Here is a 23,128-nt window from a genome sequence, read left to right as displayed (position 1 = left end):
GTTCTAAATTGGCCACTTGTACATTCTTTTGGCATCATTTATAATTTGGAGCAAAGGAATTAATCTGGTGAGCATGACTGTAGAATACACTACATTTATTTATTTGGTTGTTTGTTAATTTGTAATGAGGATGACGTCCTGATCTGATTACTTCACTGCATGGTTCTGTGGAAGGCGAATTATATAATAGAGGATATTTGATTTGCAATATAAAGCACACACTCCACAGCAAGTCATTTCAGGCTTCATATCAAAACGGTTTCAGCCTGTAAAGTAGCTCAGCCACCAGCTGAAACAACTGTATCTTAAAAGAGGAATAACATGGTATAAGCAAATGCAAAAGAGCAGGAAATCAGCAGAAGGAAATCAAAGGTTGGTAAACGAAACAAAGGGCATGATCGATTTTTTTTATTCCAACTGCAGATAACCTGGGGGCTCTGAAACATTGGAAACTGCACCGTACTACTTCAAGGAAGTGACTGGAAGGAAGTCCACAAGAACATGAGCAGCTTCAGTACTTTTTGCAAGCAATTCAAATACATTAAAAACTAAAGAACTTAGAATTAGTTAAAGGCTCAAACTAAATGACAAACCCAACAGTTTCAAATAGAAATAAAAATTCCATAGCAAAACATACTTTTCCATCACAGTGGAGAGACAGAACTTGAACTAAATGAACATAAAAAAAAATCGTGTTGCTTCACAAGCGCAGCTGGCAGATAATCTCAGTGCAGTTCAATGCAATTTCAAAGTGTCCCCTTCTAAAGTTTGCCCTCAGTCCCATCAGGGGGAGTCAAAGGGCTGAAGCGGAGCAACGGAAGGTCGTGGGCTCCACCAGACAGGCGAAGGGGTGAGGGAGGAGGTGGAGATCTGGAGGTACGTCCATCAGCGCCGGTTCCTGGGTTGGGATTGTTGTTGATGTCGTCGTCCGTGAAGTTGCTGCTGTTGTGCGTTGGGCAGCGAGGTAGGAACGTCCCACGGTGCGAACGCCGATACGTCAAACCCAACGCCACCATCAGCAGCAGGATAAGGAAGCAGAGCAGGAAACACACAGCATAAAGGAGCGTGGGGACTGAAGACCTGCCGCAGTCTAGATCCAGAGAAATCAAGAGACTTATTCTATGTAACACGAAGAAATTGAAGGTGAAATACAGTGTACATGCAGAGAAATGTTGTGAATCAAAGAGGCCTTCAAAACAAAACAGCGTCCAGGAAAAGAGTAATAAATCAAACAAAATATATATTTGTCACAATCCTTTTAATTTTTTTATTGAAATTTTTTTTTTAAAAATTACACTTACATTAAATTAAATTACTACAGGTTAAAAAAAAAATTCAAAAACTATCTATATAGGTATATAAAAAAATAAATATAAGTATGAATTTATAAAGGTGCAGGTTTGTGCAGCTGAAAAGTGGGCAGTTACAAAATCGTACTTTCTTCATGGACATTTTCTGTGATATCTAGTATTTTTTTTTTTAGATATAATTCGTCACGCTAACCTAATATAATAACCAGAATGACTATACAGTATCGAGCTAAATATTGCTAAAGCACAATGATTATATGCATGCTATTTGAGAAAATTTTTATACTTATTAATTTAATAGTATTTTCTCTAAACTGGTTCACAGTACTGATTGGGGTTTTTGCTAACAGGTGTATTATTAGCAGTGGTGTAGAGTCTTTGAGTAAATGCGCTTGTTACTGTACTTAAGTAATTTCTTTTGCCTACTTAGTTTTATTGAGTTTAAAAAGATAAGCGTTTACTACATTTATGATTCATGAAACGTACTTTGTACTTCACTATATTTTATTTGGCAGTTGAGTGTTACCCATTACTTTTTGCACCTCTGTTGATAAGGTCATAAAGGCTCAACACTCCCCTGCTCATATCTGCTGCCTGGGAGTGACATTTTAGCAAAGCTGGCCTCGTTTTCAGTCCATAAAGAGCTCAAATAAATTCCAAAATCTTTTGGAAGCTTTTGTTGAATTTGAAAAAAAAAAAATTAAATATCACCTCTGTCTGAGACTGAGAGCTGCATCAAATCACAGTCAGCTTTTTGGTTTTTACGTCATCTAAAATAGTTTCATTTTATTTGGCCTTTGAACACTGATGGGTCTTCTTTGTGACACTCATTTTATTTATTAATTGAAGATCCCTTTTTGAGAGATCACTGTACCGATCTTTGTTTCATTCTGGCATGTTGAAGAGGCTGTTGTCAGTTAATGCAGTGTTCAGGTGTACAATTTTATTTGTAATTAGGAAACAAGACCTCAAATATCAAGTATCGAGGACTAGTGCATCTCCGAGCCTGGGTTCCAAAGGAGACAAATTACTCATTTTTTTTTAAATCAGATACTCAAACACTTTTACTCAAGTAATATTGGAATTGGTGACTTTTAGCTTGTAATGGAATACGTTTTGCAGGAAGATATGTACACTTAGTGTGATTTTCAGGTACTTTTTACATCTCTGACTGTAAACATCTGACCCTGTTGACATAAGACAGCCAACACCATCATTATGCTGTAAATGGAGGAAAAACCCGGGGTTTGAGTTTGATGAAACAATAATGGAGGCTAATGATTGAAGCGTTATACATAATCTAAATAGAGTATAAAAATACAATTGGTGCCAGGTAAGAGAGAGAAGGGTATACAAGTCATGCACAGACTGTAGCGGGGTCTAAAACCACTTTGTTACACTTTGTGTGTGTGTGTGTGTGTGTATATATATATATATATATATATATATATATATATATATATATATATATATATATATATATATATATATATATATATATATATATATATCTCACACACACGCATATATATAAAAAAAAAAAACACTGCTCAATTTTTTTCCCATATTATGCACCACATACAGTATGTATAGTATATGGGAGTCACGTGATTAAAAATTACGAATGACTGGCTAGAAGAGTCGAGAGATGAACTACTCAAATCTGTTTTCTGTACATAACCTACAGAGATTTTGAATTAATGCTTTGCTCCTGCACGTCCAGTAAAAATATATATATAATCACTCTAAAACGGCTCGTTCTTCTGAGTCAAGACTCGTTAAAGACTCGTTCAAAATGAACAAATAGTTAATGAACGACCCGTCACCACTTCTCTATAAAACATATGGAAGACAGTAGAGTACAGCCGCCTCAGGTTAAGGACTATTTCAGACAAATGGAAATTACTGAACCTGCACACAGTCTTTAATAAACAGGGGGAAAAAAGTGGTTTGATGCAACACTCACCCCCTGGAAAAGGTGGAGGTTCAGTAACCAGTCTGAGGGTTTGGACTGGAAGAGGTTTCCCTGTGTAGGAGCAAACAAAGTCTTTAGAAGGTTGAAGATGAATGGCTGAACAACCCACCAGTAACTAGTTTGAAACAGCTTATCTTTGCCACAGTCTTTTTTGAGAATCGTGCTGCACGCGTTTCGGGTTCGTCCGATCGGTAATACTTTGTAATCAATCACGTCCATTATTAACTTATATACTTGTTTATTTATTTACTTATTTATTGGTAGATCATACCAATAGTTTTTCTGGGTTGCATCTGTTGCTGGAGCGGCTGAGAACGTCCGCTGTCATTACGAGAGCAGCCTCTAGAGGGGACACCATGAATCACTGACACCATATGCTGTTTGTTTTAACTCGTGACTTCGCTGCACGAAGAGCGCTATATACTATGGACTCACTAAAATGTATTATAAACGAATTATATTTGTTAATATAATTAACGCATTCATTTATTTCATTTAGTACATCATGATTTAGTACTTTATTTTTGTAATAAATCCAGTACAATTTTATAAGTAGTGTATCTATCTTGCTTTTTTTTTTTCCCAGTAAGCCATCGGTTGATCCAATCTCCCTATCGGTAACATCCAACTCTAATACGAAATTCCAAGAAGAGTGGAAGGTTATTATACCTGCCAATGGGGACTCAAAGTGGAATGGAATGCTCAATCCCATGGTCAACAAACTAGAAAACTAGAAACACTTCCTAAAAATATGAAATGAAGAAACATTCTGAAAAACACCCTAGTTCACATTTCTCATTCATGAAAACATACAAGAAAGATGTGGAGTACCTTTATTTCCATGAGATTGCTTTATCTTTTTGGAATTTGTCTTGTTCTTTGCAAGACCTCCAGCATGCTCTTCATAATCCAGCATCTCTTTTGAAACGGCACGAATATCTTCAAATGATTGAGTTGGGGTCTTGGTTACCTTGGGCACATCAGGAGTGGCCAAATGACTGAAGTTTATCACATCGGTTTTGTTAGTAGAAGCCTTTGTGGTAGACAGTTTTCTTTTTGGTGCTCTCGTTCTGGTGGATTGCGTCCTAGTGGATGTGGAGGTCGACTGGGTGGTGGAAGCTTGTGGTTCATGATCAAACACCTGCTTGACAGTTATCCAGTTTGGGATTCCTGTTGGCACTGAAACCGACTGATTTTCAACTTCATCTTCATCATCCTGAAGTAAAGTACTATGAAAGGGTTCTTGGTCCTTGGTTTCGCCTCTGATCTTCCGGATCTCTTTGAAAGATCCAGTAGTGACTGTAAGAATCTCGTTCAGGGGTGGGCTGATGTTACTGACTTTTACATGCTTAATGTGAACAACATTTTCCTTTAGTTCATTTGAGAAGCTTTTCTCTCTAGGGATCTTCGTCGCTGCATCTTTGTCTTCGTTCTCTTTCTTTTTGAGGTCTGGTGAAATGTCTTCATTTATATCTGAAACACGGAACAGAAAAAAGGGACATTAAATTTGGAGAACAAACTGTCTAACAAAACACCCGGTAGAGGGGCATCAGTGTGGTTTACAGGGGCTGCAGGGAAAGAGGAAATTATGGAACTAGGAGTTGGCGATTTTGGGGCATTCGACAATAGTTTGGAACCAGTGCCCGCTCGTTTTGAAGCCATTGCCTTTAGTTATAATTGAGCAGTATAATGACAAGGGGTTTGAAACGAGCTCATGCTGAATCCAGTCACGATCCTCAGGGTCACCAACTCCTAGTTCCAAAATTTTGCGGTTTCCTGTTTAAGAGGTTCATTCTGGGTAAATCATTGGGTTTTGTCAGAATTTAAGGCCATAATGGTTACAAATTAAAACACACACACACACACACACACACACAAAAAAGAACACAACATTTAACAAGAAGCATATGGCACATTCTAAAACGCTTAATGTAAAAAACGCTTATTGTGGTTTAATGCGATAAGAGCGTTTTTAAAAGACCAAACTCAATAAGCACATTATTAATAAAGCATACTATGTACACACACACACACACACACACACACGTCCAGAACTAGTCCAGAATACGAACGTAACGCTTTTCATTACACGTTTTTCTCGCATAGACCAACATGAGCATAATGTGGTTGATGCGATAATACAACATTTTTAGAGACCAACTTCAACCGCTGTTCTGAACATAATACGCTTAATTATTGCTGTGTTTAGAAAGTTAGATTTTTTTTTTTTTTTTTTTTTTAAACGCTGTCTGTTCGCATTAAGCCACATTAAGTGTTTTCACGTTAAGCATTTTTAAATGTCCCTAAAGTATACTGCATTAGAAATGCATTATAAATAAAAAGTTCCCAAAGTGCTCCTCACAGTTAACACCTCCGTCTACATCCTCACCTGGAGTCTTTGGCAGACCAAACGCCTGGTATGCCCCGTAAAACCCCCGGTGTGGAGGGTTGTGGTTCGGGCGGATGAGCTGCACCACGTGCACCGTGTTTGAGAACGATGTGTACATGCTGCTTCTCCAGCAGCGCTCCAGGATACTGCTCTCTCCAGCCGACAACGGAGACTCGTCCAGGTGGATCTGATCGGTCTTCATGTGGCACGCCTGCTCTGGAGTCAGGTCCTCTAGGTAGATCTGCACACGTTTTCCAGGTGGCACCTGGATGGTCCAGTTGCACCAGAGCGCCGGGTGTGAACACAGGTAGTCTGGGGAGAAGAATTCGCCACTGTCGCCGTGAAGAACCTGGTGGCAGCTTCGCAAGGCGTAGAAGGCGATTCGATCAGGAGATCCTTTTACAGGGATGAAGGTCAGGGAGCATCGAAAGGAACAGGAAAATACAAGAAATACAGTGGGGTCACAATATTTTGAATCCAATGTCCATCATATAAACAATATAGTAATTCTTTTCCTTTCAAAAAGAGAAAAACTTTAGTACAGGGGTAATAATTTATTGCCCCAGAGAACGCAAATGATGTACTCCGTGTCAGTGGTAATAGATCATAACCCTAGTGTGGTGTCAGGGGTAACAAATTATAGTCCTGGTGAACACAAAAAAGCATTCATGGTGTAAGGGGTAATAAATTATAGCACTTGTGAGCACAAATAATGCATATATGGTGTCAGGGGTTTTAAATTATAGTCCTTTTAATAAACAAATAATGCATTCATGGTCAGGTGTAATAAATTATAGTCCTAGTGAACCCAAACAATGCATTCATGGTGTCAGGGGTATATACATTATTGCCCTAGTGAATACACTGCATTCATATGGCTTAAACATAATGCATACAGTAAAAACAGAGTGTGTAGTTAAAGATTATTGCCCCATAAAGGCATATTTACCTGCAGAAAGAAGGCTGCCATGTTCACTCATCTACAAAACAGAAAAAGAAAGTTGTGAGAAGTAAAAATACAGTAATCTCTTGATGACATTATAATCAGCCCCAGTGTAGAATTTACCCCTTGGCATTGCCACACAGCCTCAATGTGGAATATTACTACCAGGGCACAGAGTTTGCACACAAATCCCCCTTGATGCATTTTTGTTTCCAGACAGATCTCAGTGATATTAACTGTAATAATAATAAACCAGACAAACACACATGTATATGACAGTTTAGTTTCACGCAAACGCCATTCACCTGAAATCACCTGCCATTTATTGCCAATTAGTGCCCGGCGCATGCGCACATCCGGCGCTACGACCAGCAGAGGGCACTGCACGCAAGAAGGAGTGTGATGCAGGCAGCTTTCTGCTCGGGTTTCTCTCATCTTATTCCTAGCTTTTTTTGGCAGATGGCTTTATCCAGCTTTGAGGTATCTGTCAATAAATATATTTTGATGCTGGGTTATTAGAATACAGATTAATAATTATGATCCGTCAATAAACTCTGTTGAAAGAGAAAATATATAGAAATAGACTTGGAGAATGAAGGGATAGTGGTAAAGGAGGGGAGAGAATGGTAAAGCGGTGGTAAAGAAGCACTGGTTGAGGATGGAAAGATGACTGGAGCAAGTGTTAGAGGATGAAAGGATGAATTAGCAGTGGTAAAGGATGAAGGGATTATTGGGGCAGTGGTAGTGGAAGGAGGGAGCAATGGAGCAGCGAAAGAGGATGGAAGGATTATTAGAGCAGTGGTAAAGAATGAAAAGATGAGTAAACAGCAGTAAATTGATGGAGGGATAAATGGAGCAGTGGTAGAGAATGAAAAGATAAGTGGAGCAAGTGATAGAAGATTGAGGGATGAATGTAGCAGTGGTAGAGGATAGAGGGATGAATGGAGCAATGGTAAAAAGTGGAGAGATGACTGGAGCAGTGGTAGAGAAGAAAGGGATGAGTGGAGCAGTGGTAGAGGCTGGATAGATTATTAGAGCAGTAGAAAAGGATGGAGGGGTGAGTGGAACAGTGGTAAAGGATGGAGAGATGAGTGGAGCAGTGGTAAAGGATGGAGAGATAAGTGGAGCAGTGGTAGAGGATGGAGGGATAAGTGGAGCAGTGGTAGAGAATGGAGGGATCGGTGGAGCAGTGGTAGAGGATGGAGAGATGAGTGGAGCAGTGGTAGAGGATGGAGGGATAAGTGGAGCAGTGGTAGAGGATGGAGGGATCGGTGGAGCAGTGGTAGAGGATGGAGAGATGAGTTCAGCAGTGGTAGAGGATGGAAAAATAAGTGGAGCAGTGGTAGAGGATGGAGGGATAAGTGGAGCAGTGGTAGAGGATGGAGGGATCGGTGGAGCAGTGGTAGAGGATGGAGGGATCGGTGGAGCAGTGGTAGAGGATGCAAAGATGAGTGGAGCAGTGGTAGAGGATGGAGGGATGAGTGTAGCAGTGGTAGATGATGGAGGGATGAGTTGAGCAGTGGTAGAGGATGGAGAGATGAGTGGAGCAGTGGAAGAGGATGGAGAGATGAGTGGAGCAGTGGTAGATCATGGAGGGATGAGTGGAGCAGTGGTAGAGGATTGAGAGATGAGTGGAGCAGTGGTAGATCATGGAGGGATGAGTGGAGCAGTGGTAGAGGATGGAGAGATGAGTGAAGCAGTGGTAGAGGATGGAGAGATGAGTGGAGCAATGGTAGAGGATGGAGAGATAAGTGGAGCAGTGGTAGAGGATGCAGAGATGAGTGGAGCAATGGTAGAGGATGGAGGGATGGGTGGAGCAGTGTTAGAGGATAGAGAAATTATTGGAGTAGTAGTAAAGGGTGGAGAGATGAGTAAAGCAGTGGTAGCAGACAGAGGGATGAGTGTAGCAGTGGCAATAGATGGAGGTATTAGTGGTGCAGTGGTAGAGGATGGAGAGATGAGTGGAGCAGTGGTAGAGGATGGAGAGATGAGTGGAGCAGTGGTAGAGGATGGAGGGATTAGTGTATCGCTCTCATTGAGGGGGGTTTTCACTATGGTTCACTATTTTTTTTCTCTCTAGCATTATTAAGTGCGAGACATATCAGGTTGCATCTGTTTACTCACCTGTCCACTAGAGGGCAATAATAAACGAATAATATACATAAATGTCTTCTTGAAGGTGAGGGGAAAATACACACTGGATGACATGCTAGACTCACACACTTAAACACACACTCACTTTCTCTCTTTCTTTTTTCAATATTGTGTAGCTATTCCACTTACCTGCTTACAAATGTGTGAGGAAACCAAAAATCCCAGAGGAACCCATTTTACTGCTGAAAAACAGTTTCAATGAACATGAAAAGACAACATCCATACAGTTACTGTCAAAAGTGTGGAAACCTCATTATGTTTTATGGTTTCTGAAAGACACATGAATGTTCCTTTAGTTTCTATACAACAAACTCAGTAATGTAACGCTTGATTTCCTTTGACCAAACAAATCTATAAATGTCCAGATGTTCCACCTTTATTTTCAATGTAAAATCCTCCCTTAGCATGAAGAACAGCTTTGCACACTCTCAGTTCGTTTCTCCAAACATTCAGCTGAAATACTTTGGTGTGTTTTTGTAAAACTTTGCCAAACTTGTTCTTCACTGGATGGTGCTTTCTTTATGATCCACTTCATCCCAGAGCAGTTCAATAGGATTTAAATGCAGTTACTTCCATGATAGACGTCACTCCAGATGACTGTTTGCTCTCTAAATACTCTAAAGAGTTCGGACATATGCTACGCAGTCCAGATGGAATTGTATGATGTTGAAGTATGGAATGGAGGCCATGTTGGTTCCCTTCACCTTCTACTCTTCAACTTTCCCTGCTACTGGTGATAACACTCCAGTTTCGATGTTCCTGGCTTTTACCCTGGTTGTTGCATATAAATAATGTGTCTCAAAAACCATAAAAAAACTAGGTGTTTCTTAACAAATAAAATAATAATGACATATTACAATTGTAAATATCATTTAAAAAAAAGCCAAATTGTCTTACTTATTTTTTATTATAAATGTAAAAAAATTGCAATAAATATAAAATCTCGAACATAAAACCAATTTCGGAGATTTTTCTCTTCAGAACTGATCATAAAGTTTGAAACATTCTTGTTCGACTAACATAATGTTTAAAGCATATCTGAAAGGAGCGAAATAAAACCCGTCAACACAATAAGCAAATAAAAACCAGTAGAATTCCTGAATATAATGTAAAATAATGTTATCATTTTATTATGATTTTTTATTTATGTGCAGGTTGACTGAAAAAAAAAAAACCTATCATGAAATACTCTTATTTGCTACAGTAGTCAGATGATACTGGAATATACAGTAGAGATTATGATGATCTCGATTATGCAGTGGGGAAATCTCGGCTCAGTGGTTAAGATGTGCGATTTCCCATCATCAGGTGGTGAGTTCGAATCCCGGCACTGCCGAGCTGCACTGCAAGATCCCCAGTGCAGTTATATAAATAAGATAAGTGTAATTCACCCCTTCATAAGGGCAAATGTCATTAAATGTCAATGCAGTTTGTTGAAGAGCAACAGATTCTCTCACACACACATCTGAATAGCTTTCATAAAAATACATAAATACAACAATATTAAAAAATATATACTTCATCTTTTTCACACACAAACACACAGTATATAAATTATAGTTGAACAGTTTGTTCCACACTTCCTGTGCTACATGAATATAGTATGTAGGGCGATTATGGCTTTGGTTCCTTATGCGATGGATTTGATCGGCCTAAATCCAGGTCTAGTTTGAGTCCAGTCTTAGTTACATTATAAAACTAAAAGTATTGGGACACCCCAAAAATTTTATAGAACGTCTTTAGATGTTGTAGCATTAGCATTCCCGTCACCTGACTTCACTAGGAGACCCAAACCCGTTTCAGCATGACAATGCTTCTGTTCACAAAGCCAGCTCCATGAACAAATGGGTTGGAGAGGAAGATCTCCTCTTATAGAGCTCCAAACCCTATTGAACACCTTTGGGATACATTTTTCAGCTTATTTTAACAGCTAAATGTGCTACGCTTAGGTCTCCACAAACTTTTGTTTATATACTATATGTCAAGCAAAACGTCAACTTTAGTTCTTTAACATTCTGACGAGAGATTTTTGCAGTCAAGGTCACGTACATTAAAATCCAAACACCTAAAACTGTCCACAAAAATATAAGAGTTTCCACACACAAATCACTAATGAGGTAATCTCTGGGTCCAAAGTCCCATTCAAGTCAACATAGTTTGCGATTATTACACACCGTTTGCCAAACGTTAGCAAGAAATATTATGTCATATCATACAGCCCTTACGCATTCAGTGACAAATGCACTGATCCCTAATTTGAACCAAACATCTATCTTTATAAATAAAATTATAGTAAAAACAGAATTTAAATACAATCCCCCATTTCAAACTAATGTCTTTAATGTACAGTTATTTGCACTGGAGGTACGAAGCTACAGTAACACACATAACCCAGGCAGACCAAACTTATTTTCCTTCCTGTTGTCTTTAAACATAAATAAAACTTTATAGTGTGGCTGAGCACTGGAATGAAATGGAGGCGGCCATCTTGGATTCACAATTCTTTGTGCCCAGTAAACTTGAACGCTAAGCATTCCTAGTCTAATATTGTAGGATATTAGCTAATTACAAGGCCAGTTGGCTAGTTAGCTATTTAGCTGTGTTAGCTACAACATTGTGGTTGAGAATAAATAATTTTGAAGGGCAGTTAGCTAGCTAGTTGTGTTCAAATTCATTTACTTACTGTCAGTGACAGTCTTTGGTTGTAGCATTGTCACTAGCTGTTTTTTTTTTATCATTAAATCATAAATGAGGTAAATTTCTATAGCTTGAGCTCCAAACAATATATTAGTTTATAGTTTGATTTAAAAGATATAAAAGATACAGTACAGCCCTTTTGCAAGGCAGATACAAGGTCATATATTTTGCCAGGTGACTAGCAGATGTATAAGGATTATGAGTACAAGCTACGATCCCTAAGATCACAGAAACATCAAAGAAATTCTACTGGGAAAATAAAATACACAAAAAAGGCAAGCATGTGAGAAGGTCCTGAATTCGCATGAAATATCCATTGAAGCCATCAATAGAACTGAAGTATGATGTAGAGAAGTATGGGAAGGTCGAAATTTCCACAATATTTCAAGACAGGTCTACAATACTTACTATTTAAACAGGAGATGCACATTTTCTACTAAAATACAAGTACAACTGCAGAGAAGTAGTTCATTAACAATTAATCTTAAAAAAAAAATAGTTTGATGGTATTTTAAGGTGTATAAAATATCATTAACACTGAAAAGCCAGGAAATACATTTGTAAAAGTGCCATGGTTTTAGTTTGTTAGTGATATTTCTTTAAATATAATTTAGAAAAAGGTATAAAAAAAAAAAAGTAGATTGTTGGAACTGTTGAGAGATGAGATTTACTTTGCAAGGCTGACTTGATAGCTGTTAGAAGTGCACAATGTGCTCATCTCCCACTTTTACTCAAATAAAATACCTCATAAATGACAAGACTGTAGGAATCGTGTCCTGGACTCATCTGATGTTCAGTTGTGGGTCAGAGACTGGAGACTTTCAGAACCACCATAAATTCAGAGCCTTTATAAATTTAGTCAGAATAGTGCAAGAACAGAAATTCCAAAGATCAGGATCTAATCAGTATCAGAGGATCCAGAATTAGACATTTCCAAACCCAAATTGATGTCACTGGCAGTTCAGCCCAGGGTCACTAATCCAACTCCAGATTTGAATCATCTCCTGCGGACTTCTAGGATGGACCAGCATTAAACCTTGGTAGGTGCAGGGGTTCTCTCTGTACTTTGTCTCTATGTTAAAAGTCCTAAAGCCTTGGTGCTTCTCGGGGACAAGACCCAGTTTCTGCAGGCACATGCCGATGTAAACATCATCGATGGGGAACAGTGAGACATACTGAGAGATGTTTCTCAACCGGAGCCCCACATCAGCAGAGTACAGGTAACCTCCTCCTCCGGCATATGGTGGATACGATCCAACAAAAACACTCTCAGGGATGTAGTACTTCAGCTTCTTGTCCCGGTGTGGCCCAGCATTACTGATTACGTCTCCGACAAATAAATCTCGCTCCTTGGTCGCCGAAAGGCCACCAAGGAAATTCAGGATGCTCCGGGTATTCACGAAGACATCATCATCCCCCTTGAAGATAAAACGTGCCGAGGGGCAGTTCTCAGCGATCCAGTCATGGAACAGCACATCTTTCAGCGTGAGGTTGAAGAAGGTGTCTCGGTAGTCCCACTGAAGCAGGTCGCCGTGCAGCGACGCCTCGAAACGGAGCATCTCTGAAACATTCGGGAAGTAATCGCTTTCTGTTGTCTTGCCCAGGAGGAAGACGGTGGCCACGCGATGGTTGGTCAGGATTCCGGCGTATCCCCAGGACTCCCGGATTGCCTGTCGGCGGTCGAAATGAAGCGTCAGAGACTTCACGGCAAGCAGCAGGAAAGGCGTTTCTGAACACACATGTGGAGCATCTATAAGTATCGGGTACGACCTACACTGCATAAACAACAGGAAATCTTTAAAGCGCTGAGGAAGGGAATTGTAATCTTTAATCTGGGTGGTTATGGCAAAGTCTGGTTTGCAGTGCTTTGCCTTGGTGGAGTGGTTCTGCTGATTGTAGGTCTGCGACGTCTCATCGCTGCTCGCGTGAACGGTGCTGGAAACGATCAGGGGGTTACGAACATAGTCGAGATGCTGCTGCTTGCGGTTCCAAAAGGCCACGCTGAGTTCGGGCTTTTTCCAAAATTCCTTCGAGGGCACGTGTGGCTTCGTGGGGTCCAATCTTCCGTAACTGCGCGTCACCTCTACCAGAATGTAAATCAGGAAGTTGACCATCATCATCACTCCCAACAACTTGGTTTTATTCACGCTGCCAAACATCCTGGGTCGACGTTTTCCACCTAGAAAAAGGTTTTGAGAAAATGTAGATAGTACAGATATAAGTACATTCCCTTCATTTTAATATCAGACACCTTTAGAACAATAACAAAAACAATGGCTTTATGACACAATCTTCTGTTTAAAAGTCTTTGCAGAGTCATCGCAGGATGTATTTTATGAACACTCCCATTTCACATCAAGTCTCCAAGGGAAATTTAGATAGATAAATATATAGATAGACTTGTCTTCTATAAGAAATTGTGTTTTTTCTTCATTTTAACTACATACAATATATTTGATGACATTTATTATGGACATTATAACTGCTCACTGTGGTCACTATTATCCTTACACGGGACACCAAATTATTATTATCAATGCACAACACATGAATCTGTTTCTGATGGGCGTGAAAACGCGATGAGTTCACCCTCGACATGCCTGGCTTTACTCACAGCTGGCGCTGAAGCAGGAGCAGGGGTGGGAGCAGGGTGGCCCAATGCTGAGCTCCATGAGCGAGCCGGAGATTCTCCACTTGGTACCTAAGCGCTGGAGTTCGGGCCATGAGGGCATGACGGGCTGCATGACTTCTCATTCCTGATCTCTCCGTGTCTCATAAATATCTGACGTTTTCTTAATGGTCACACATCCTGTCCTGTGACTTTAGGTGTCAAATTTTTCCTTATCTTTTGGCTTCAGGTTCTTCCTCTCATATGCCCACATTCTCTCTCTCGCTCTCTTTCTCTGTCTCACAGCACAACGGTGTCATGTGTCCTTGATTATTGTGGCCTCATGATACCAATTATGGCTCTGCACTCTCAAACTCTGACTCAGATACAGAATAGCCAAAGGTCACAGATATTACCACAGGAAATGCTCTGCAGTACATGCACTGTGTGCCATCTACATTCCCACACATACATTACTTTTAGAACAATTATTTCTTTTCAATGCATCAGATCTTTTATTTGTATCTATCTATCCGTCTATAGTGTCTCTGAAAAGTGTGGAAACTCACTTTTGTTCACTTTTAGGCTGTATGTTGAGATATTTCCAGAGGACAGTAAATATTTACTGATATACAAGATGCACATTGATACTCTAAAATATATCCGAGTTTCATTTTCACTTTTGTGAGACATGTTCACCTAATACTTTTAAACACTGATCACTGATTTAAAAAAAGTCAATCTGTCCCCGGGATGTTGTCCTTAACAAATATATTTATTCGAAATTGCTTCTAATTGTTGTATGTGTTTCGGATTCTGATCATTAAGTGAAACGAATAATAATGAACACAATTCAGCCATTCAAAAACGATGGTGTTTTTAGTGCAGGTTTTCCGTCTCACAAGTTTTTTAAAAAAAGGCTCTTGTTCAGTTGTGATTGCATCACTCCGTCTGAGCATGTGAGCATGTGATTTTCTGCGCACACACACACACACACACACACACACACACACACACACACACACACACACACACACACTCACACTCACACACACACACCATTTCTTCATCTTTTTTTGACACTGAATATTTAGAAATATCTGCTGTGTAACACAACATGACATAATGATGAACATATATGCTCCTTATCCATGCTGAAGTGTGTTTGTGCTTCTTTCTTACACACACATGAATATTTCTACATTCATACATATACAGTATTATAATGTGTTTTAACAATAAAGTTCATATATGTGTGTCTATATGTCACATACAGACATACACACATAGACAAACACAAACACATAGTCAGACACACACACATATAGACACACACAAACAAACACAAACACATAGACAGACACAAACACATACACACACACTCAAAGACAGACAGAAACAAAAGGACACAGACACACACAGCGACAGGGACAGACACACTTAAAGAGAGACACATGTATAGACATAGAAATACACATACACACAGTAACAAACAGAGACACAAAGTGACAGAGATACATATACACAGACATACACAATTAATTTCAGTTTGTGTCATTTGATTGTTAAATGTGTGTTTAAACACTTTCACTTCCCCCCAATACCGTGATTCAATTTCACACACTGCTGACGGACATTTATGTAAAAATATTCCCAAAGTGAGGAGGTCTGACTCGACCTTCACTGATGATTCAGCCCCGGCTTCGCTTCAGACTTCTTCATCTGTTACAAAGTTTAAAAATAATCCACCAAACGAGAGAAAAGAGAAAACCTGTTACTCTTGTCAGGGAAAGGTTGGGCTCAGGTCCATGTCTATCAACAGTTACTTACCTTGTATGTTTGTCCTTTGTACTACTTGTATTTATAGACAGGGGCTTTAGGGGGACTATTCATCCAGGGGCCAAGCTCATGTTCTTTTCCATCGAAAAACAAAAAATGAAGTTAAATGACTTCTAAATATCTCGTTTTCTTGCATTTTTCAAAGGAAAAAATGTGCTTATGCAATCCAGAAACTCGAATGTCTCACATACATACACTGTCAACAGGCTAGGATTTATGGTTTCTAAAACACATGAATGTTCCTTTAATTTCTATGCAACAAACACAGTAAAAAGGCAAATACACACAAGAATTGGACAGTAAATGAGTGGAAGAAAGTTCTGAGGAGTCCAAATGGGACATTTTTGTCTCCAACAGAAAACTTGTGTAAGACAGAGAACAGGAAAGAAGATGTGATCACATTGTCTCACCCCCACAATCAAACATGGAGGTGGAAGCTTAATGGTTTGGGGTTGTTTTGGAGCAGGAAAGGTTCTGGTAAATGAAAGGAACCAACATGGCAACCATTCCATAATTCAACACAATGCAGCACCACTGCAACGCCGTCTGGACTGCGGCTCATTGGAATCGGCTTCATTGTACAACAAGACAATGAGCCGAAGCGACAAATACGTCTGAACTCTGTAAGAGTTATTTAGAGAGCAAACAGTCGTCTGGAGTGACATCTATCATGGAATCACCTGCTCAGTCACCGCACCTAAATCTCCAACTAGTGAAGAACATTTTTGGCAAGTTTTACAAAAAACCCACCAAAGTATTTCAGCTGAATGTTTGGAGATATGAAGTGTCCAGATGTCGAGCTGTTCTTCATGAAAATGAAAATAAAGTAGAACATCTGGACATTTGTACTGTTACATTGCCTAGTTTGTTGCATTGAAACTAAAGGAACATGCACATGTCTCTTTAAAACAATAAAAGCCTGGGAGTTACCACACACGTACTGTACTTCCATTATTTCTAGGCCTCCATGATGCAAAATTATGGATATAAAAAGCTATCAAACACGAGACTGGGGTAGTTTAGTGAACATAGCAAGTACCCACATTCATTACACTTTGCTTTTATCATGTTCATGTAGCTTAGAACGTAGACATTTACATACGGTTTCAGATTGAAACTTTTTCCATCATTGGAAGTTTTCAGTTTCATTGTTTTACCCAGTGGTGCATGAAGTACACAAACCATGTATTTGAGTTAAAGTAGAAATACAGCAGGTAAAATGCGACTCCAGTAAAAGTGTCTTTTTAAACTTTCACTTGAGTAAAAGTACAAAAGTTTTTTGCCTTCAAATGTACAAAAGTATCCAAAGTACTATGATTCATTATAACTTTAATGTTCCTATTATCATTTTTATCGCAAAACTATTGCTCAACTCAGTTTATGTGAAAAGACTCGAATGTGACTCTCAGCAGACTGATCTATTATTAGAGTGATATTAATAACTCAAACACTGACTGATTTCTATTACAATTATCATGAACCCAAAACCTTCTTTTTAACTACATAAAAAAATCGTGTAAATGAGGTCACGTGTGTTGTGGCGAGTTCGAGTCTTGAGTTTATTCCTCTCTAAATGTTCGGCTTGCTGTTGAACTGATGCTGAACTGTATGTTGATGATTTGTAGATACACCAAGCGCCGATCAGAACAAGTTTAAAACCGAGCGTGCGCTCGACCCTGATTGGTGACTCGCTGTGTGTTTCACCAGTTACGTTTTTATGCTCATAAATAAAAAGGAACGACTGATTTTACTAAATGAAGTCGAGTAAAAAGGAACAAATTTGACTTGTTGTCGAAATGTTGTGAAGTTCCAGTAAAAGTCTCTCCAACACACCACAGAGTAAAACATCTGGAAATAACGTACTAACGAGGATTTTTTGTCTTTTGACATTCATACATGTTCATACAGGCTTCACTTGTTGGGTTCCATACACCCTATAGCCAAATGTTCTGGGAAACCTGACTTTTTCAACCATATGTGGTCTAAACTTTTCCCACAAATCTTTGGATGTGTAGCATGAAATTCTTCCTTCACTTGACTTCAATAGACCCAAACCTGTTCTAACATGAACATGCTCCTGTGCACAAAGCCAGCTCCATGAGGATATGCTTTCCATGGGTTGAAAGATGTAAAAGATCTCCTGTTATTGACTCCACCTCAGGCCTCCTCACCTCACCTACTGTACATCACTACCTGACTTGGCTAACACCCTGGTGGCTGATATAGATCTCACACAAATAGCCACAAAAATCTAGCGTAACATCTTCCCAGAAGAGTGGAGCTTAATTATAACAGCAAATATGGACACATACGCTCGCAATACAAGTCCGATGATGCCTAGAACCACAAGAGAAACTCATTAGAAGGCTGTTCTCCTCTCGATTTAAAAATAGATTAATTTGGTGTTAGACATTTATCTTCTGGATTATTCAGCAGGGTACGATGTGTACGTTTCTGTCTTTCTCCAGCTCACAGTCTGGTCATTTTGCCATTTCAATAGAATACACCTGTTTACCTGTATACAAACCAATCAAACAGCCACAACCGTGGTGAGCAGAAAAGCATCTCAAAACACACAACACATCCAAAGACAAAAACAGTAATCCAAACCTAACCTTCCATCTCTCAAAAAACCCAAACAAATTAATAAACAGTTAAAGTTTCGCCAGGCATATCATCTACCGTGGGTCAATAATTTGCTACAATTTCTAAGTACACACGAGAACAACCGAGACACAGGACACCATTGAGACAGATACAAACTGAAGTGTGTGAAAAAAACAACTCTTTACATTGCATATATATATATATATATCATTTTTACTGTTATGGACGGACCAACATTCAGAAGTCCAACATGAACCTCAAACACATACCGGAAAAGCTGTGCTGGGGTTTTCATGCCGTCTCACACCAGTGCACCTGGTTCTCTTTTGTAACCACTTTGAATGCCACAGGTGGGAATAATGCTGTTTATATATATATATATATATATATATAGAGAGAGAGAGAGAGAGAGAGAGAGAGAGAGAGAGAGAGAGAGAGAGAGAGAGAGAGAGAGAGAGAGAGAGAGAGAGAGAGAGAGAGAGAGAGAGAGAAGATTTCTATTTCTATTCAAATCAAATGCTCTCTCTTTTTTTTCTATCTATTCAGCTCTCTTTCTCTTTAGATAAGGTCTATTCAGCTCTTACACATGAACACCAATGTGTTCACATTTATTTCCTTCATTAGTTCATACTCACCTTATGATGTATCTCGGGTCACAGTGGCATTTCTCTTCCAAGTCTCCTTTCCTGCACCATTGCCTTCAACAACTCAATGTGATTTTATTTCTAGTTACATTATTATTATTATTATTATTATTATTATTATTATTATTATTATTATTATTACATTTTCTATTTATTATAATGGTTCCTTGTAGTTTAAAGGCATAAACTCGAAGAAAAAGAAAAAGAAAGAGAAGAGGAAGCTCGATTATGAATCCTATGAGCGCTGGTTGTAAATGATCGTGAGACTCCACACTACCGCACGAAAGTGTCAAGGCGGGTCATGGAGCGGCCGTGGGCGGGGCTTTGTGCACACGTACTCATGTTTAACCACGCCCACCACGGAAGTGCTGATCAATGAGTTGAAACCAGGCATGAGAAGCAGAAATGAGGCAGCAGCAGCAGCAACAACAACAACAACAACAACAATAATAATAATAATAATAATAATAATAATAATAATAATAATAATAATAATAATAATAATAATAATAATATAAAGGAGTGTAAAATGATCCACTATAACAATCTAATAATACATTAGGGCATATCAAATACTAAGTAAATAAAACATAATAAACAATACAAGAAGAATAAACAATTCTTTAAACAACTATTTACTTGATTCATGTTTACATTTATGGCATTTTGCAGATATCCTTATTCAGAGAAATCTACATTTATCCCATTCATACAACTCTGTGGCTATGGGGTTAAGGGCCTTGCTCAGGGGCCCAGGTGTGGCAGCTTGTTGTGGCTGGGATTTGAACATAAATCCAACACCTTAACCACTAATCTAGCACCTCCACTAATCTAGCACCTCCACACACCCCATATTATTACAAGTCAGTTTCCCAGTTTCATCAGATCCACTTTGTGTTTTATTTAACAAACGGCATGTCATTATATGGTTTGAAAAGCTTCAAAAGAACCTAAACTATATGAAACTGTCAGTATTTAGATGTTTTAAAACATTTAACAAGAAGCTAAGATTCTATTACTTATAATTCTTCTTGCTCTATCATCCTATAAGTGACCATCATTAAACTTTCTCTCGGCTTCTCCCATTAGGGGTCGCCACAGCGGATCATCAGTATTCGTGATTAGTTTTCCAAAATTTACCCCAAACAGACCTTTAGGTTATGTAAGAGCTATTTGTTTAAGAGGGAGAGTGATGGATGGCTGCATCAGATGACCAGGCCTCCACAATCAACCAATATAAATCCACTGAATTGGCCCAAAAAGTGAATGAAAAGCAGCCAACAAGCACTCAACACCTCTGGGAACTGTTCAGGATTACTGGAAATGCAGTAGGTGACGACCGCATGAGGCTCACTGAGAGAATGCCAAGAGTGTGTAAAGCCTTTATCAAAGTTATAAATATATATATATATGCGGTCAGTAAATATAAAGACTTAAAACATGTTTGATTTTACCAAATACTTATATCTTTTGTGTGTGTGTGTGTGTGTGTGTGTGTGTGTGGGTAGAGATGCAATACTACCTGCTAGGTTTTGCTAGGTAGCTATCACATTAGCAGGCTAATCTGTATGTCAGCATAATTAGTTATTATTATTAGACTTTTTTTATTTATTTTTTTTACTATTAGCAAACACCCGAATAGTTTTTGTGGCTTTTAAAACACACACATTGTTCATGTTCCATTTACTCGAATGACGGTTGATACACTGATTAGCATGTTTGTATCCCTGATTATACACACAGATTGTTCTACTTAGCATTTGCCCTGGCTCGCTCTCCACAACTCTTGTTAATCTTATCAATCTATTATTAATAGTATGTAATTAATATAAAAGTGCACTGGGAGCAACATGACTTACTTTTGGAATCTTATATCTTTCTTTCTATTCATAAATACGGTTTATCAAGTTGCTTTTAACAAAACAACGGATTACTGTTAAACAGAAACATTTATACTAGTTTTGTCGACAGCGAGAACACCGTCAGGCCATTTGTGTTACTGGAGCCTGACAGTCCATTCACTGAGGCAACGGTTCTGCTGAATATTTGATGAAGCTGATGTTTGAGGCCGTTCGCCTGTTTGTTCTTAGCACATGCGGGTATTAAATATTTATATCACAGCAAATGATTGCTTTTTTCATTCACCTAGATCTCTAAAATTAATAATAATAATAATAATAATAATAATACAAAGATATGTATTATATTATACACACACACACACGTACACACGCACACAGCTGTGCAGGAGATAGAGACCATTAACGGAATACATTTCCCCATAGAAACAGACCTGGTGTCTCTGAGGAACAGATAGAAAAACTGAAGATGCACACGGCACCCTCAGGGTGGAGAAGGTGCACATGTTCTTCTGTTACATAAACCCAGTGGAAAAACATCCTAATGAACATGACCTGAATCACAGACCTGTTCCTTTTGTCCTTATATTATATTTACAGTTGGGTGAAAAGTAAGTAAGCATTATTTATTGGTTATAGACCTTGTTGTCCTTATCTTTTCCTGTAGGGCTACGCAAAGGAGGAGTTGAACAGGACAAAGCCTCGCACGCTGGAGGACTTAGAGGCACAGAACGGATTCAGGAGGTTCTCAGAAATATCTGGTTGATGCCACCAGTGCCTACATTGCTCAACTCAACATACAGCCATTATTGTCTAAATAACTGGCAACAAAAGTTTATTTACACCCTAAATAAAACATCAAAACTGTGTCCAAAGAGTCAATATTCTGTGTGAGCACATTGTTATCCAGCACTGCCTCAATCCTCCTGGGTATGGAATTCACCAGAGCTGCACAGTTTGTTGCTGGGATCCTCTTCCACTAAATAATGACATCACAGAGCTGCTGGATGTTAACCAGATGGCGCTTCACCACCTTCCACTTGAGGATGCCCCACAGGTGCTTAATAGGGTTCAGGTCTGGAGAAATACTTGGCCACTCAATTGCCTTCACCTTCAGTAAGGCATTTGTTATCTTAGCGGTGTGTTTGGGGTCGTTATTATGTTGGAAAACTTCCGTTTGGCCCAGTTTCTGAAGAGAGGGCATCATGTTCTGCATTCATGCAGCCCCAGACCATGATGCGATCACCACCAAGCAACACACACTTTTCTTGCTACTTCTCACAAGGGCGTTGCCACACATGCTGGATACCTTTCACAAGTTTATCTTGTCTCACCAGACAATACAGGACATGTTTCCAGCAAATCATGCTCTTAAACATGACGTCTTTAGCAAACTGTTTGGAGACTTTCTTCTAAAGGATTGCAGCAGCACTCATGCTTCTGCACCTGACGCACAGCACGAGAACTCAACGTCTTCGATGGACCCTTGGGAGGTCTGTTCTGAGTGGAAGACGGTGTGGAAAACCTCTGCATGACCCCGGACACTGTACTGTAACTCAGTTTCAGTGTTACCGATCTTCTTACAGCCTCGGCTTCTTTGTGAAGAGCAACAATTCTAATTCTTTAATCCTGAGTTCTTTACCATGAGATTCCATGTTGAACATCCAGTGGTCAGTATGAGAGAATCGTCCTTAAAGCACCAAATTTTATCTGCTCTAATACAAGATCCACACATTTGTATAGTATAGTAAGAACAGGATGTGTGGCTTCACACGATTACATGACGTACAGCTGTTATTAGGGTGTACTCACTTTTGTTGGCAGTTATTTAGACATTAACCGCCACATGTTCAGTTATTTTCAGGTGCACATTGATACTCTCAAATATATCCAAGTTTCATTTCTACAGTATAATATAATATTTTACAATATAATAAAAGAAGGGAGGGATAGAGAGATTTTAATTTTATTTTTTACAAAAACCATACATGCATGAAAAATCAGTGTAAGAACATGCAGTAATTACTAAAGACAAAGTGCATAACCACACACACACACACACACACACACACACACACACACACAGGTGCTCATTCTAGCTGT

General features: G+C 39.1%; 3 protein-coding genes across 9 annotated transcripts in view; all 3 read right to left on the bottom strand.

The window, feature by feature from the left end:
• Nucleotides 1-393: 393 nt before the first annotated feature.
• LOC310716005 (uncharacterized protein) lies at nucleotides 394-19,351 on the bottom strand. Of its 7 annotated transcripts, none has more exons than XM_083522798.1 (7): nucleotides 19,158-19,351; nucleotides 6,933-7,101; nucleotides 6,624-6,654; nucleotides 5,675-6,070; nucleotides 4,117-4,758; nucleotides 3,277-3,336; nucleotides 394-1,090 (listed from the first exon to the last, which is right to left on the bottom strand). In XM_083522798.1, the coding sequence occupies exons 2-7, from the start codon at nucleotides 7,050-7,052 to the stop codon at nucleotides 762-764; spliced, it is 1,578 nt and encodes a 525-aa protein (XP_083378924.1). In that variant the 5' UTR covers nucleotides 7,053-7,101; nucleotides 19,158-19,351; the 3' UTR covers nucleotides 394-761. The 7 variants fall into 7 exon arrangements, with proteins under 7 accessions (XP_083378924.1, XP_083378925.1, XP_083378927.1 ...); XM_083522799.1 differs by lacking the exon at nucleotides 19,158-19,351 and adding an exon at nucleotides 12,213-12,330; XM_083522801.1 differs by lacking the exon at nucleotides 3,277-3,336.
• Nucleotides 10,305-15,590, bottom strand: b3gnt2a (UDP-GlcNAc:betaGal beta-1,3-N-acetylglucosaminyltransferase 2a). The gene is made up of 2 exons (XM_083522817.1): nucleotides 14,083-15,590; nucleotides 10,305-13,647 (listed from the first exon to the last, which is right to left on the bottom strand). Exons 1-2 carry the CDS (start codon nucleotides 14,210-14,212, stop codon nucleotides 12,419-12,421), a joined length of 1,359 nt encoding a protein of 452 aa, XP_083378943.1. The 5' UTR covers nucleotides 14,213-15,590; the 3' UTR covers nucleotides 10,305-12,418.
• A 3,625-nt stretch (nucleotides 19,352-22,976) lies between the features above and the next one.
• commd1 (copper metabolism (Murr1) domain containing 1) overlaps nucleotides 22,977-23,128 on the bottom strand; it is a 7,751-nt gene continuing 7,599 nt past the window's right edge. Inside the window, exon 3 of the mRNA XM_083522879.1 lies at nucleotides 22,977-23,124. Within this exon, the coding sequence (XP_083379005.1) occupies nucleotides 23,116-23,124 (9 nt within the window). The 3' untranslated portion in view covers nucleotides 22,977-23,115. The remainder of the gene's footprint in view (nucleotides 23,125-23,128) is intronic.

Source organism: Silurus aristotelis (assembly GCF_946808225.1).
Source record: "Silurus aristotelis genome assembly, chromosome: 20".
In the NCBI taxonomy this organism is placed as follows: domain Eukaryota; kingdom Metazoa; phylum Chordata; class Actinopteri; order Siluriformes; family Siluridae; genus Silurus; species Silurus aristotelis.
This window is presented reverse-complemented; position numbering and strand designations above follow the sequence as displayed.

Excerpts from the sequence above, each read along its gene's own strand:
- LOC310716005 (XM_083522798.1), bottom strand. The coding sequence starts at position 7,052 with ATGAGAGAAACCCGAGCAGAAAGCTGCCTGCATCACACTCCTTCTTGC. Across the intron at positions 6,071-6,623 it reads TGGCAGCCTTCTTTCTGCAG|GATCTCCTGATCGAATCGCC; the intron begins GTAAATATGCCT and ends TCCCTGTAAAAG. Across the intron at positions 4,759-5,674 it reads TGGTCTGCCAAAGACTCCAG|ATATAAATGAAGACATTTCA; the intron begins GTGAGGATGTAG and ends TCCGTGTTTCAG.
- b3gnt2a (XM_083522817.1), bottom strand. The coding sequence starts at position 14,212 with ATGCAGCCCGTCATGCCCTCATGGCCCGAACTCCAGCGCTTAGGTACC. Across the intron at positions 13,648-14,082 it reads CTCCTGCTTCAGCGCCAGCT|GTGGAAAACGTCGACCCAGG; the intron begins GTGAGTAAAGCC and ends ACCTTTTTCTAG.